The sequence below is a fragment of the Stegodyphus dumicola genome, chromosome 4 (assembly GCF_044657685.1).
Source record: "Stegodyphus dumicola isolate Sdum_Otavi_A_Nest chromosome 4, ASM4465768v1".
Classification (NCBI taxonomy): domain Eukaryota; kingdom Metazoa; phylum Arthropoda; class Arachnida; order Araneae; family Eresidae; genus Stegodyphus; species Stegodyphus dumicola.
Window position 1 is genome coordinate 98752066 of NC_140771.1, and position 17491 is coordinate 98769556.

Consider the following 17491-nt stretch of genomic DNA (forward strand, 5'->3'; position numbering starts at 1 on the left):
GTTATAACTAATGAACGCCCACTATAAGGTATTTCTCCCGTTTTTTTAGCATGCCTTTGTGATGTAATGGTCAGCACACTCGGCGCGTGTTCAAGAGGTTCCGAGGTTCGAGCCCCGGCGAGGGCATTGCTCATTTTTCACGTCTCCAGCATCAAAGTAACTTAATTACTGTACAACATCACTCTCAGAAAACGTATTGACTCAATACCGAATTTCAATGTGTATTTGCTCACCAGCCACCGAGCGGTTAAAGTCGCTAAACACTGGTAATTCGATCCGGGACTCGATTCCCGTTCATGAAGGCATCCCTTCCCTTAGACAGATAGCCTTCGAGCGCTTTGCCATAACTAAATAACCAACCAATGTGCATCCACTTATCACCTATTTTGAATATTTCATGTATGGAGGTAAAAATTATTCCATGATTTTTATTCGTTAACCTATATGCGTAAGTCGATTTTTGTAGTCTTTTGCAAAAAAATCCATAAATATTTACTGCATGTGAAACTGGTTGAATTTTTTTTTTCCAAATTAATCTTTAATTTTGGTAAGAAGTGAAAGCATAGTTTGAAACTGGTTGTCATAATTGTTAATATTCAACATCTGAAATATGAAATTCTCCATCTTCGTTTTTTATCATATTAAATAGAGATTTATTGTCCAGCTTTCTCCTTGTAAAACATTAATTAGGTAAGAGGGACGTAGTCGAGGCTTAATGTGTTGTTAAGTAAAGTAGAATTTCGATAACCCCCTAATGCCTATAATTCAGGTTAAATTTTGAACGTAAGCAAAATTTCGACTTCTGATGAAATTAAGAATGGCAAATTCAGCGGCAATCTTTAAATGCATCAGTATAAAAAAAAATCTCTCAGCAAAACCCATTCAAATTGAAATAAGTATATTTGTAACCGTATAGTGTTTGTGCGGAAAAGAGGCACTCAAAATTCACGAAGAGCCAAAATAATCTAAAGAAGTTGCTGGTAGATTAAAAGGGAGATACCCTCAGACCGCTTCCCGGGGTGTCCTTCCTCGAAATTTCATCCGGGTCGAAAGCTTAAAGGCCTTAATATGTCTACACAAGTGCCGGCATTGCTTCAACCTGCGCCTGACTATTCCTCTGTTTCTTCATATTAATTTTGAACATATATGATTAATTTTTAAATTGAATGGCAAGAATCGAGCATTTATTTCGACTTTTCGCACGTTGAGTTCAAACTTAAATGCACTTCGTAATTGACTTATTTATATCCCACATAAATGTCGGCTGCAAATTTTTGATAGCACTTTTTAGATTTTGCTGGCACTGAAAATGGGAAATAGTGCAATGAAGAAAATAACGCTAAGGATCATGGAAAAATTTTCTTTTTGAATAAATCCGAAATTTCAATTCAAGTGCATTTTATAGAGTTACTAAAATTCAATCGCGTATACCCGGAATATAATGGCAGAATTGAGAATACCAAGAAAATTAAGTTTAGGGAAATCGTTATTGATGGAGGGGTATTGTATGCAGTGCATTTATTTTTTATTCTCTGGTGACAGAACCTAAAAGTCTGAAAGGTAATTTCGTTGGTGGATATATAAATTTTTTACATATAATTCTTCGATTTTACATATAATTCTTCGATGAGATTTTACTTCCTCAAAACGTTTCTTATCTCTTCACTATGATTACTAGTGTTATTTTATTTGTATGTATATGACAGTTCATTCAGTAAATTCAGTAAATTCATGACAATTCAGTAAATTTTGATTAAATAATTTTTAACATATTGTAACAGCTTTAAATAATATTAAAATCTTGTAGATTAAATAATTTAAATAGATGAACATTAAGTTATTTGTGAATGGCAATATTTGAAACCAGACTCGAGTGCCACGTGCGACTCTCGCACGAAGAATGTAATTTATTTTTAAATGTTAGAATATGTTTTCTCTTCTTGTTTGTATGTCGCCATTTTTGAGTGTTAAATAAAAGTTATTGCTGTGTTCCATCATTGGAGTTGCTTATTATCGCCAAAGAAGCATCACAGTCATAATTATTTTGGAGGCACTGACCGAGATCGAATAATCGTGCGTATTTTTATTTTATTAGTTCATCACTGAACATAATATTAGTGATACCAGATTATTACTTAATGTTTATATAGAATTGCTTTATTAGTTCATCACTGAACGCAATATTAGTGATACCAGATTATTACTTCCTATTAATAATAAATTGTCTTATTTTATTACCGCATTTGATATTATATTTAATATTCATTTTAGTTGTGCAGACGGTAGATATATATATTGCTCTATGTTATTATTCTTATTTTAATCACAATTAATGTGGTAGAGAGAATGAACTTCATATAATTTAAATATTTCATTTTTGAGGTATACGTACTTAACAAAGTGCATTTAATTTCGTGATTCCTGACTGCATTAATTAATTAAAGTAATTGAATTGAGCTATTTTGAGGAAATATAAAGAAAACAGTGTTCGTTAATTTTAAACATAGAAACAATGTCTTACTTAGGAAGAGCTCGTAAGGAAGATTTGCAAAATCTCGCGGCTGAACTGGGAGTTCATGTGACTGCAGATTTGAAAATAGTCGATTTAAAACAGAAAATTGTTGAAAGTAGAGATTATGATGAAGTATTCGTCAAAGGAGTCTTAGACACAATAATAGAAGAACGGAAAGTGAGGGAGGAAAGGGAAGAACGGAAAGAGAGGGAGGAAAGAGAAGAACGGAAAGAGAGGAAGGAAAGGGAAAGAGAAGAACGTAGGAGACAGGAAGAAGCGGAAGAGCGGAGAAGGAAAGAACAGTATGAATTAGAGAGATTAAGACTTGAAGCAGAGACAAAGTCTTAAAATACCGGACAGATCCGGCCGAAAACGGAGCTGCGTCACCTTATGCAGAAATTCGATGACAAGAAAGAAGATATCAGTCTATATTTGCTATTGTTTGAAAGGCAAGCAGAATGGGCTAAAATTGATAAAGAAGAATTTGTATCTCATTTACTAGGACTACTTCCTTACGAAGTAACCCAGTTAATAGCTAGAGAACCCTCCGATAAAGCTAAAGACTATGAACACGTGAAGAATTTATTGTTAAGACGGTTTAAACTAAGCCAGGAAAAGTTTAGGCAGAAATTTATGAAACATCAAAAGAGTACCGAATCCACATGGGTGGATTTCAATTATGAAATAGAAAGTTATTGCAAGGAATGGGTGACTGGTCTAGGAGTTAAGACTTTTGATCAGTTGCTAGATTTGATGGTGATTGACCAACTTAAGCGTCGAGTTCCTCCTGAAATTCGAGATCATTTTCTTGATGAGTGGGTAGAGATGATTTCATCTAAAAAATTAGCTGAAAAACTTGATGCCTATGAAAACGTTTGCGGAAACTTTAAAAAAAAGCCTGTAGTGGATAGGCAGAAAGAAAGATACAATGCACTAACTCAAGGTAAATTGAGTTCAGATAATAAAAATAAAACTGAAAACAAAATGTCATCAGGATTTAATACGCAAAGCTTGTTTCATAGACCTAGAAGTCCACGTCCAGATGATAAATATGAAAAACGAAAGACGCCACAATGCTATCAGTGTGGGTCCTATCAACATTTAAGGCCCCAATGTCCAAAACTTAAGAATAGTACTGAATCTCCTGCTAATCTTAACAGAATTAGTGCAAAACCAGAGGATAAATTTCTATTACCTTATACTAGTATGGGTTACGTAAATGGTCATAAAATTCCTATATTAAGGGATTCAGGTGCTAGTATTGATATAGTTTGTCGCAAATACATCACGCCGGAAATGCTCACAGGTGAAAATGTGTGGGTGCAACAGCCATTAGACTTGAATCCAACCTGTTTACCATTGGCTGAGATCGAACTAAATTGCGATCTTGGGCGAGTAATAACTAAGGCTGCCATTATTACAAATGAACTCGACAAAGGAAGGTATTTATTAGGCAATCGAACTTTTGCACTGTTGAATAAACAAAGAAAGGAACCTGATAGTCATCTTTATCAGGTTAATGCCGTCTCTACTAGATCTCAAAGGAAAAGAAAAATAGCTGAAGAGAAGATCTTGGAACCGATGAAGGAAGAAAATAAAGCATCCAGAGATGTCTTTGAAGAAGTAAAATCACTGGAATTAATCGTGGAAGATGTTCACGAAAAACTGGAAAACGATAAAGAAATTAATATTGGGAATCATTTTGAAATGCAGCGTTATCATCATCTTTCGGCTTTTGATTTAATATCAAAGCCGCTACTAATAGACGAAGAAAACAATTGTCGAAAGCAAATGACAAATGAATATTATCCAAAAGGCACAGATGAACTGAGGAAATGCTTTGCTGTGAATTATAGCCGAGGAACTGGTCCACCATGGAAAAAATCTAGGCGCCGTCAAGGAAAAAAGGAAGACTAATTTTATCATTTTGCATCTTTTTCTACTTAAATGTGGTATAAAAATATTTGTTTAAAACTTAAAAATTTTGGCCTGAAATTTGGAAACTTATGAGAGAAGTAACCTTTTCTCTTTAAGCAATCGAGCAAGCCGTGTTTATAAAATTTCGAATTTTACAGAACTTTTACCTTCGGCAAAAGTCTCTCCGTTGGGGGAGAGGTTGTAACAGCTTTAAATAATATTAAAATCTTGTAGATTAAATAATTTAAATAAATGAACATTAAGTTATTTGTGAATGGCAATATTTGAAACCAGCCTCGAGTGCCACGTGCGACTCTCGCACGAAGAATGTAATTTATTTTTAAATGTTAGAATATGTTATCTCTTCTTGTTTGTATGTCGCCATTTTTGAGTGTTAAATAAAAGTTATTGCTGTGTTCCATCATTGGAGTTGCTTATTATCGCCAAAGAAGCATCACAATATCTATGTATGTGTTAGTTAATTATGTGTAAATAATCCCCATTTAATGTAAAAATTAATTGTGTGTAATTAATTTAAAATAAGTGTAAATAAAACTCTGAAAGGCGGGATCTGTCATCACACAACTATTAGTCCAGCGGTGTGTGAACTGTCGGAATTTACGATAACACATTCATAAAGAATTTGCTTGTAATTCTTTTTTCTTATCAAGTAGAAACTTTATCCTTGATATTTAAGTATTTCTTTGATGCTATGCTGGCATTTTATGTATTTATAAGAGTTAATAATTCACTTTTCTGTGAATACTTAAGTGTAGATAATTCCTTAAGTGCTGCGACGCATTTTCATAACATTTTATGAAATATTTTTTATTGTGGAAGATAAAAGACCTTTTTCGGCCCGTCAAAAATGCTGTTTGATTGATTCGAATGGATAATTCGTAATTGAAGACTTTTATGCAAAGAAGTTCCATAAATAAATTAAAGTTGAAGAAATGTGACTTTCTTAATCTTCTTCCTTTTCCTGCCCTGTAACTGTATAAAAAAGCTTATTCCCTGCTAAAAATTTGATGTTAAAATGCATAAAAAGCAAATGAATATTGAGTGAACTAACAAGTTTCTTGTCGATCAACTAAATTTGATCTTATGTAATTCTTAATAACTTTTAATGCCTTTACTTTTCACTTCATTGCGAGTTCTGGTAACAGCATAAAATACATCAGCACTAGCCGATTAAGTTCTAACTTTTAATCTCTTTAATTGCAGGATCTGGATATGATTCGCTTCATATTGAATGTCTTCAAGCGACATTATCCTTGGGCCTTGGGTAAGTCAAATATGGATCAGAAGATTTAATAATAAATTTGAACTTCTCGGAAATGCTAATAATTAATTGCTTTCTGTTGAGGAAATTTCAGATTCATTCCTTTTACAGTAGCAATAAATGTTTGTAAGCAAATTAATGAATTTGTAAAATAGACGAAATGAAAATATATTTATCGCATAAAATGATGCTGATAAATATTGAAAGTTTTCCAATTAATGTTAATAAGGAGATTAAAATAACTTCTAAATGTCTTAATTGCACAAAGAGTAAAATAGTTTATTTATTATCTCGTACATTTAACATACATCTTCGGAATCAAATTCCTAAACGCTGTATTAAACCTACTTAATTTAATAGTCGTTCAATAAAAGATGAATACATATTCAAATTTTCAAGTTGAATTAAATGTTTATTCCTTTTTCATACTTTATTTACTCGGAAGTCTTTCCCATGCTGCTTAGGCATGTTTAAAACTGTCTGATTACAAGACAATTAATACAACATAATTCCATAAATTCATTAAATTTATGGCGGAAAAAAGGAGAGTGAATACTATATTAATCGCAGCTACTGTAATCGCTTGTTAAAAGCACAATAATATGCCATTTTTATTATATTACTGTTCTCTATATTTTGTACGTTCGAATTTCTTCAGCTTTTATAGCTTTAAACCTTTCAATATTTTAATGTTAAGCTAAGCAAATTATGGTAGCGCACTAGAAAGATGAAACAAAATACGCTTTATGGTAATCGTAAAGAGAACCGCATCCATAATATTCTTCCTAATAATTAATTTAAACTTCTGAATTGATAAATCATCTTCGATATAAGAAGGTGGATAAAGTATCAATTATCCTACGTCTTTTATTTTTGTGAAGCTTGGACTTGCTTTCTGCTGTACAGCTTGTCAACACTTGCCACAGATTATCGTTATTTCTTTCTGCTCAGAGTTATTTTAATCTATGTTTGATTTTTCTGCTTTTGGGTATGAAATACGTATAGCAACGAAACTGCAATTGGAAATTACACCTTTTATCCGTTTGGAGATTTTAGAGTTCTTCAGAGTCGAATATTTTTTGTTGGAGAAGGGAGCTGTCTTGTTTATATGTTGCGTCTCTGTCCATCTTTTAAGACGCCCTGCAACTTTATGGCGCTCTAACTTAAAAATAAAGCTTTGTTCACATGATTTTTTTTACAAGAGAAATATGCGTTTCCTAACCTTTGAGATTTAATATTATAATTTTAAAGCTTCTAAATTTTACTTAAAATGACTTACGAATATTCGCAATTATGAATGAGTTATGAAATGAGTAAATGAGTTATGAGGTAAATGCTTCAAGTTCTAACAGCTTCAAATATCCGTATGTTGGAATGCTTAAGTAAAAAAAATCATTTAAAAAGTTTTAACGGGCATCATTACTTATTTAAATTGTATGAGGAAGAATTCGCAAATGAATTAATCTTAGCTATGGCTATAAATTTGTAATTCTTTTCTATAAATTTATAGTCTTTTACACAGTTTTTCATTTGTGTAACCAACATGATAAGATTGCATTATTACTTTTATGGGCTAAATTCTTATGTAGTTTTTTTAAAACTGAGAACGCGATGGTTCTCCAGTTTTGTCAAACATAATACATAAATGGTTGTTAATAGCTAGTTGCATAGTTACCTTCCAAATGACTAAACAACAGCTATCTTGAAAAATAATTGGTTTGGTGTGGTTCGCGGATTTTATTGTGCATAACCTGAAAATATTATCATCCCTCAAACATATGGTCAAGCTATACTACCTTATTTAACTGTTGTAAGAGCAACAAACAAAAATATTACCTTAGCCCTAAAGTCAAGGTGGCAATTTGCAAAATACTCCGTAGCAATGATTTTCCTTACTGCCTCTTTCCCGCCACTCACGTGATTTTCAGGTTGACTGTTACTCAGAATGAAATTCATATGTAATTATTTCAAAACTTGAAAGAGTTAATTGAGCAAGAATGAATGTGGCCGCAGGCAATCTCACAGTTTGAAATTAATGAGAAATTTATGTTCAACCCGGTCCACTGAAAAAAGTTTTAAAAGTGGCATTAAGACCGTATTAATTACATTTTGATGTAACTGCGAGACGCGTTAAAGCCTGAATAATTGCCGTTTAAAAAAACAGGAAAAGGACTGGGAAAAATAGCCAAATATCAATCGTTTATTAATACAGTCATTTATCTGGAAACCGATCTTAAAAATAAACGTCAGAGAAAAAAAGAAAAGCTGTTATTCCAAGTTGCATCGGGTTGAGAAATATACGTGACCTTCGAGGTGCTATCCCACTAACGATCTGTTTTTCTTTTTCTAGGTTTCTTCATGGTATACAACATGCCTTGGTACCTGTCAGGTATGATCTGTGTTTTATTCTTATTCTTTTCAACTCCTTTCACTAAACAGTCAAAGATAATTTTGAAAGATCAGAGACATCAAATGATATGTTTTTGAACTTGAAAAATAATGGAGCCTTTAAAAAAATGAATTGCATGTGTCTAATTTTCTAATGAGATTTTTAATGCATGTCATTCGCAGTGAGTATCTGTGACAAAACAAAACTTAGTTAAAAATAAAGAACGCGTTTGAAGGTATCTAAATGCTTTATAGTTGATTAGACATATTAGCTTTGCAAAAAATTATCGCGGTTTCGCAAGTTGACTTTTTGATGAAAGGTAAAAGTCTGTTTCCAACGGTGACACGATTTTGCTTACTAATTTTTAATAAGTATTAAAAATCTGTTTTTAAGGAAGTTTTCAGAACCAAATGATTTGAAAATTCAGTTTATCATCCACTGTTAAGACATGAAAGGAGAAAATTCCGCTTAGCGAAAAAAATTATTGTTTCGTTTTGCATTACCTTTTATGAGGTTTTACTTGATATGAAACTACTGTTCCCATCAGACATGAAGTGAATTATCGCTATGTGAAAAGTAACTACAAACCATGAGAAGGTTTAAATAAAATTTTTAAATAAAATTAAAATTAAAATAAATAAATAAATTTTAAATACATTATTTTTTATTTAAATAGAACTTAGAGAACATAAGTGCACGTTCTTGCTAAACAATATCAACCACACCACGTGGTGATGCAACTAAATTAACATTCAAATTCAAGTTAAAACGTGGACTAGTAGTCAAAGACTACGCAATTTAAATCTTATTAAGCTGACTCAGTAACTCTACCGGCGTATCAAATTCAAATGTCGGCAGCGGTATAATTGCTAAGCCGGATTATTACAGTTTATCACAGCGAGCGGGAACTAAAAGTAACGCAGGCCAGAAACACGCTCTGTCTTAATCCGAAAGCCTCAGTTTAAATACTATTTAACTCATTTACATTCTGATGAGGAAAAAGAAAGGATAATTTATAGTAAAAGCTTAAACTAATAATAACTGGTTAATTTAAACAATAATCTTACTGTTCTTTACACTTAATATGTTTCACAAACTGTAATCAATCAACAAATGGACTGTATTCCTACACTTTTATTAAATTACACTTGTCAGCGATGCAAAATAATTGATACAAAATAAGCGAGCCATTCTACATGGCTGTCACAGACACAATTCTATCAATCAATTATCTTGTTGCCACACATAAAGTTCAAAACTAAAGAAAGAAAAGCAAAAGGAATTTACGCTGTTTGCAACAATAAAATGAAGCAAACGATACTCACATAAACATCCTGGCCCTCGTTGAAATCCCAGGGGATTTCAACAGTTAGAGCATTTTGAAACTTCTTAGTCTGTAATAAAAGATAAACATAAGAAAAATAATACAAAATATTATATGCGAAGCAGTTCATAGTTTTTTAGTCTGAATAGGAAGAGGACACAATTTCACGATTGGTCGTTTTATGACACCATGACCAGTTTTAATACTAGCAACTCTGACTCTTTGATCTGAGCCCGGATGAACAGCAATTATTCTCCCTAACCTCCATTTAAGAGGCGGAAGGTTGTCTTCTTTGATGAGGACTAAGTCATTGACTTCTAAATTGTTTTGACTTTTTTGCCATTTAGGTCTTTGTTGAAGCTGAGACAGGTATTCTCGACTCCATCTTTTCCAGAAGTGCTGAAAAATAAACTGTCTCACATGCCATCTGTCAATGTGATTGAAGGAACTATAATTTAAGTCTGGTTCAGGTATGGCAGTTAAAGACGTTGCTATTAGGAAATGACCAGGTGTTAATGCAGTTAAATCATTTTGATCAGCCGATGTTGGACACAATGGCCTAGAGTTGAGACAAGCCTCAACCTGCGCTATCAAGGTCTGAAATTCCGGATAGGTCAGCACAGTATCACCAACAGTCCTTTTTAGATGTAATTTCATTGACTTTACTGCCGATTCCCATAGTCCACCAAAATGGGGAGATGATGGCGGGTTGAATATCCATTTTATTTCCTCTAAAGACAAAAATTTGTGAATTTCTTGATTTTGCTTACATTGCAAAAAACATTTTCTGATTTCTTTGTCTGCACCTTTAAAGTTAGTACCGCAGTCACTATAAATCTCAAATGGTTTCCCTCTTCTCGCAATAAATCGTTTCAATGCACTTAAAAATGCCTTTGTTGACAAATCTTCTACCACTTCAAGATGTACTGCCTTGATTACAAAACACACAAATAAGCATACGTAATATTTAAATGATTTTTGTCCACGTCCTGCACGATGTTTAATCATGAACGGTCCAGAAAAATCTATTCCAGTTCGATGAAATGGTCGTGATTGTGTTACTCTAGATTCCGGTAGATCAGCCATTATTTGACTTGCAGTTTTAGCTCTAAGTTTACAACACGTAATACAAGATTTCACTACTTTTCGGATAGCAGATCTAGCAGCTATGATCCAAAATTGCTGTCTAATTAAAGATAGAAGAAGTTCCGGTGCTGCATGAAGATATTTGACATGAAAGTGTCTAATTATGATTTCTGTCAGATTGTGTTTTGAAGGTAATAAGATTGGATGTTTTTCATTTTCTGATAGTTGCGCATTTTTCAGTCTTCCTCCTACACGTAACACTTTGTTGTCATCTAAAATTGGACACAAGCTAAGGAAATTGCTGTTTGTAGGTAAGTCCTTTCCCAACTCCAAACATTGAATTTCTTTAAAAAAGTGAAATCGCTGTATTATTCGGACAATACAGAAAGCTGCAGCTCGAATTTCATTACTAGATAAAAAAGACGTATTTCTTTCTAGATATGCTACTTTAGAATTCGATATGAATCTTAATATCCAAGCAAATATGCGTTGTAACTTTGGAAATGAAGATATATTTGATATAATAGCAAGTTCCTGTACAGGTTCAGAAACTACAAATGAGACTGTTTTACGTGCGTCTGGTAATGCCTCTTCATCTATAAGAATATTTTTAGATAAGGCAATCTCACTGCACTTTAACCAAGAAGGACCATTCCACCACAATTGATGAGATAATAGTTCTGCAGGAAATAATCCACGTGAAGCACAATCAGCTGGATTTTCCTTTCCATCAACATGACTCCAGTTCTCAGGTGGTAAGATGGATTGTATTTCAGAAACTCTATTGGATACGAATACTTGCCATTTTTTAGGATCTGACCTTAGCCATGACAACACGATTTGTGAATCACTCCAAGCTTGCACTAAATCAAAATTTATAACTAATGCAGCTTTTACAGACTGAATTAAGCGTGCCAATAACACTGCTGCACATAATTCCAGTCTTGGAATCGTAATAGATTTTAATGGTGCTACACGAGTTTTAGCTGTTACGAGTTTAACATTAATGTCAGAGTTATTGCAAGTTTTGATATAAATAACTGCTGCATAACCTCTTTCAGACGCATCACAAAATCCGTGAAGTTCACATCGAAAATAATCAGGTAGCAGAATTTTCCTAGGTATATTTATAGAATTCAAAAGTTTAACTTCTCTACATAGATTTCTCCAATTTCGATCAATCTCTTCTGTTACAGGATCATCCCATGATAACTGTAATTTCCACAATTGCTGAAGGATCATTTTAGCGAGAATTACAAACGGAGCTATCCACCCCAATGGATCGAATAGTTTTGCTACGAATGACAAAATAATTCTTTTAGTCGGAACACTTTGATACTCTATTACACCGACATAACATTTGAATTCATCATTGTCCGGATGCCATTCCAATCCCAGAACTTTCAATGGTTTGTCTTCTATTACATGATGAATATTGTCACTATCTGTGTTTGTTAAGCCAGAGGTTTTTAACAACGACGGTTCACTTGTCGACCATTTGTGAAGCTCAAAGCCACCACTTTTTAGCAGATGTTGCAATTCGTCTATCAATGCAATACCTTCCGAACTATCTTTTACACCAGTTAACATATCATCAACATAAAAATCTCTTAAAACTATATTCTTTGCCTTTGGAAAGTTCAATCCTTCATCAATCGCTAACTGACTCAACACTTTGGTTGCATGATATGGAGCAGCTGCAGTTCCATATGTAACTGTTTTCAAACGACAAACTTGTATTTGCTTATATGGGCTATCTCTCCATAATATTCTCTGAAAATCTCTATCTTTTTCATGAACCTTTATCTGTCTGTACATCATTTTAATATCAGCGGTTATTGCAATGTTATGAAGTCTAAATCTTAGTAAAATACAAATTAAATCATCTTGTATTTTTGGGCCTATCATTAGTGTATCATTTAAAGAAACACCTGTGGTTGTTTTAGCGCTCGCATCGAAAACAACTCTCAATTTTGTTGTTAAGCTAGAGTCCTTCAACACAAAGTGATGTGGGATATAATAGTGTTTATTCTCTAATTCATAATCTGTGTCTGGCACTAATTCTACGTGTTCTAGTGAAAAGTACTCTTTCATAAACTGAATATACTGGTTATAAATTTCTTTCATAGATAACAGCCTCTTCTCCAAGTATTGAAATCTTCTGTACGCCACTTCACGGGAGTCACCTAGAATATCTCTATTATGTTTGAATGGTAATGCAACTGAATAACGACCTGATGTGTCTCTAAAATGCGAGTTTTTAAAATGTTCTTCACAGAGTTTTTCTTCATTTGTTAAAGGTTGTACATTTGGAAACTTTTCTAACTCCCAGAAAGAATTTACTAACTCATCTGTGTTTGTATTCAAATGATTTACATATACTGGCTCAAAATTTGTAGATTCAAAATTTGTAGTACCCGAAATTATCCATCCCAACCTCGAATTTAGAGCAAATGGTAGATCAGGACCACGTTTGACAATTTCTCCCGTCATTAAATGCAGAAATACATTTACTCCAAATAAAATGTCAACTGGTTGTGACTTGTAAAATAATGGATCAGCTAATTGTAAATCACTCAAGTTATCGAAGATGATTGATGGCAAAGATACATAGGGAATGTTATCTGTCACCTTGTCCAGTACAAACGCTGATGTTGATACACGAATATCACTTTTAAAATGAGAAGTGAATACTAAATCGACTTCCCCATTACTTATAGTATTAAATTCTCCTAGACATGATACAGAAATGGAATTATCTTTCACTCGTAATTCTAATTTCTTCACACAATCCCTTGAAATAAATGATCTCTGAGATCCAGTGTCACATAAACATCTACACTTCACAAATTGTTGCTTAGAATTTTGAACTTTTATTAAAGCAGTACACAATAAAATGTGACTGGTTTGATTACCCTTTGCATTCGAATCATAATGAGAGGCACAAACTGTGGCTGAAACGTCCTTAGGACTCGTTAATTCATCTCTTTTAATGATAGATTGCGTAGGCGGAGATATACTGTTTAACTGAGTTTTATTCTTTGAATTATTTACAATGTGCAAAATACTGTGATGCTTCTTAAAGCAATGTTGACATGTATTTAAACTCTTGCATTTTTTGAGCAAGTGCATATTAGATAAACAATTAAAACAGTAACGATTAGATTTTACAAAATCTATCCTTTGCTGAACCGATAAATTTAGAAATTTCGAACATTTGGCTAAACTATGATCTTCTTTACAATAACCACAACCCAAAGTAGCAACCAGAACATTATTCTTATTTTGAAACACAGATTTAGGTACCTTATTACTTGTTGATTTGCTATTTTGAAGTGTTCTTGCATAGTTTTTTAGGAATTCAATTAAAGTTTTGGAATTTCATTAGATTTTAACTGACGTTCCCACCATAATTTTGTAGCAGGGTCTAATTTTTGCAAAGTTAAATAAGTCATTAAAGTGTCACCAAAATTATCAATGGTTTGATTCAATACTTCTAAAGAACGAATTATTTCATTAATATTGTCAACTAAATTTAAAATAGCAAATGCTGATTCATTTTGAATAGTTGGTAAACTTAAAAAACGTTTAATATATGCAAAAATTTGTTCTCTCTTATTTGAATATCTTTCGTCTAACAGATTCCATGCTATTTCAAAATTACAATCCGAAATTTGAATGGTTTGAATAATGCGATATGCTTCACCTTTCAACGAAGCCTTCAAATACTGCAATTTTTGAGCATTAGATAAATTTGTATTATTTCTTACACAAGCACTGAAAAGATCTTTAAAAGCTATCCATTCTGTAATATTACCACCAAAAGTCGGCAATGTTAACTTGGGTAATTTAATATTGTCAAGAACCTGTTCTAAAATTACACTATTAGAATTATTTTTATTATTTTGATTTTTTAATATTTTTTCACCTTTAAATTTCCACAAATAAATTTTATCTGTGTACTCCTGAACATTATCTATTTCGTCTTCTAATTCTTTAGTATCTGTAATTAAACTTTCGATTTCAGAATCAAGCTTCCTTAACTCAGTTTCTTTTTGTTTCAATAATTCGACACATTCCTCTAGTTCTATTAAATTAATTTTATCTGCAGTTAAAATAGTTTCAATTTTCTTTACATAATTAGTAACACTCCTGCGTAAGACCGCTCTTTTTGTTTTAAAAGTTATAAGTTCACTCATAATTGATCAATTCAAAAACAGAAATTGTTCTTAAATCACTTAACACTATTATTAAAATGAAATCGAATTCTATGTTGTATTACAACATTGTTCTTAAAATTTAACAACAAATTAAACGAATTTTTGTTCAAAATCCACTTACCTCACAAAGTGGATAATTTTCACAAACCATCTGCATATTTGCGTTGTTAGAATACACTTAGAACAGTCACTATCTTCACTAGCTCTCCGGCTAGACTTTTGACCAACAATATGTTTTCTATTAAATTAATATGTTTCACAAACTGTAATCAATCAACAAATGGACTGTATTCCTACACTTTTATTAAATTACACTTGTCAGCGATGCAAAATAATTGATACAAAATAAGCGAGCCATTCTACATGGCTGTCACAGACACAATTCTATCAATCAATTATCTTGTTGCCACACATAAAGTTCAAAACTAAAGAAAGAAAAGCAAAAGGAATTTACGCTGTTTGCAACGTAAACATATGTAATACATAACATTATATTATGTTTTAGTATTTATTTTATATAAAGCACTCCTGGAAACTGTACTTAAATACTAATTAACCGAAATGTATCGCTCTCTTTCCAGAGATAAACGAAACAACTAAATCCAGGAATAAATCCAAAAGCAAAGATGTCGCTTTAGAGTATCATTTTTGTGTCACGTTATTTTTCGTTTTGCACAAAGAACTATGTAGCTGCAGCAATTCGAAGTCTTTTACAAAAAAATATGCTCGCATACATGTTGCATTTATAACACACTTTTCATGCTATCAAAAGTTTGCTTTTAACAATCGTTAAAAAATTTGTTTACGATTCGAAGGATGTTTGCATTTAAGTTTCCTATACAAATTTACTATTTTCAATTTACAATTTATTTAAAGCCAAAATTAGATTATTTTCATTCTCACAGGTATGAAAAAAATAAAAATCCAATTAAATAATTCTAAAGCTGTTAAAAAATTCATCACATATTTTATAATGTAAAATGTTGCTTAGTTTGGTTGTCTTGTGAAATGTTTATGATGCGCTTTCATTACTGTTCTTGTTCTGGTTCAAAAAACCTGCAGCAAAATGACCACGTCAATTACTGACTATTAGCTATATACCAAACTGATTGCAAGCAGCAAACTTTTCTGTGCCTACGCCTTTAGCTAGCCTTGAGTATGAAGCTAGTATTTATTAGTTGTATAGGAAATATGTTTTAACACAAGAACGTGATTTTACTGCAGATTAAGTATCAAAATATTGCCCTCGGTCGCAAATAACGAATGGTTACAATTTGAGATTTGGAAACTTTCTAGAATGGCATCAGGGTCAACACACGGTTGTAGAATCCGGTTCCAAATACGAGTGTCCTTGAAGCTAACTACACGTGCAGCGGAGAGTTAATTTTATAGCAGTGTTAGATTAATCCAGCAGCAGCGGGATATAAAACTCTACTCAGTTAGCCTTCAAATAATGCATATTTTGTTTACAGATTTTCAGTTTTATGGAATTCGGCGTAATATGAAGCCACTTTTGAAGGATTTTTTAAATTCTTCGCTCAACTTTCTGAAGGACACATAAGGTCAGAAATCAATGTGAGCGAGTAATGTAATGCATTAGAATTTAAACCTTTGTCTTTCGTTCTTATCCGCCCTCCAAACCGCCGCATTTTTGCATATATTGCCGTAAAAGTATGAAACGCCGACATTCTTTAGAATACCTAGGTATTTTACAGAATGCCTGGCTGTTTTAGGAAAAGTATGAAATATGAGAATTATCTGGGCATTCTATAGAATAGCAAATGCTCTTAAGGCAAAATATATAAAAAAAAAAAAAAAGTCGTGATAAATAGCCGTTCATTCATCAAACATACAAATGATATTTTGGAAAATAAACATTCATTCCTCAAACATATAAATGATATTTTGAAAAATAAACATTCATTCCTCGAAAATACAAATTTTGAAAAAATAATGAAAGTATGCCATCAAAAAATTTTTATTCAAAATACATAAAGAAAATTGTACTAAGCCAATTTATGCCTTTCTCATTAAAGAAAACAAAATCTTCATGTAAAATATCAGAAATTAGAATTAACCTATTTGTTGCAACATATGGTAGGCTTGAATGACATTTGCATATACTTCATTATTTTTTCCACATAATCATATTTTATTATCATATTCAGACATATCATATTTTGGTCCTTTGAACATGTAAACTTGACGAATCCTTAGACACTTCCATTGAATTGAGAAACTGCAACTGACCAGAGAGGAATTTCGTAGTCAGGAATCACTTCAATTTTAAGCAAGTTCTTAGAACATAAAATGAACTGTGCTCTCGCATATAATTTGTTTTAAAATTTTGCAGAAATTCGAAGTCCGTAGAAACTGTTCTGTATCACTCCCATTACAACTGCCAATATATTGCACGAATTATTACATATTTTCCCTTGGCATTATATAGAATACGAAGATGTATTTCATACTTTCCGTATTCATTGTATATAATACGGAAATGTATATCATACTTTGCCGGTTTGTCATTTGGTATTCGATAGAATGCCTAGGCAATGCGTGAAATGCTTCAGCTTTTCATACATTGCCGGTCAGTTTTCGGCATTCTATAAAATGATCAGGTATTACATAGAATACCGGATTTCATACCTTGCCTGTAACACATACTATATATTATAAAAATATAATGGAAATTTATTAACAAATTAAAACTAAATAGAAATTACAACACACCCAAATTAACAAATTAACAACACACAGT

General features: G+C 32.4%; 1 protein-coding gene across 1 annotated transcript in view; it reads left to right on the top strand.

Moving 5' to 3' along the window:
* The window catches only part of LOC118201210 (motile sperm domain-containing protein 2-like), a 50621-nt gene that overhangs the window by 24533 nt on the left and 8597 nt on the right, over positions 1–17491 (top strand). The window contains exons 5-6 of the mRNA XM_085815257.1: positions 5654–5714; positions 8062–8100. Coding sequence (XP_085671383.1) covers positions 5654–5714; positions 8062–8100 — 100 coding nt within the window. The remainder of the gene's footprint in view (positions 1–5653; positions 5715–8061; positions 8101–17491) is intronic.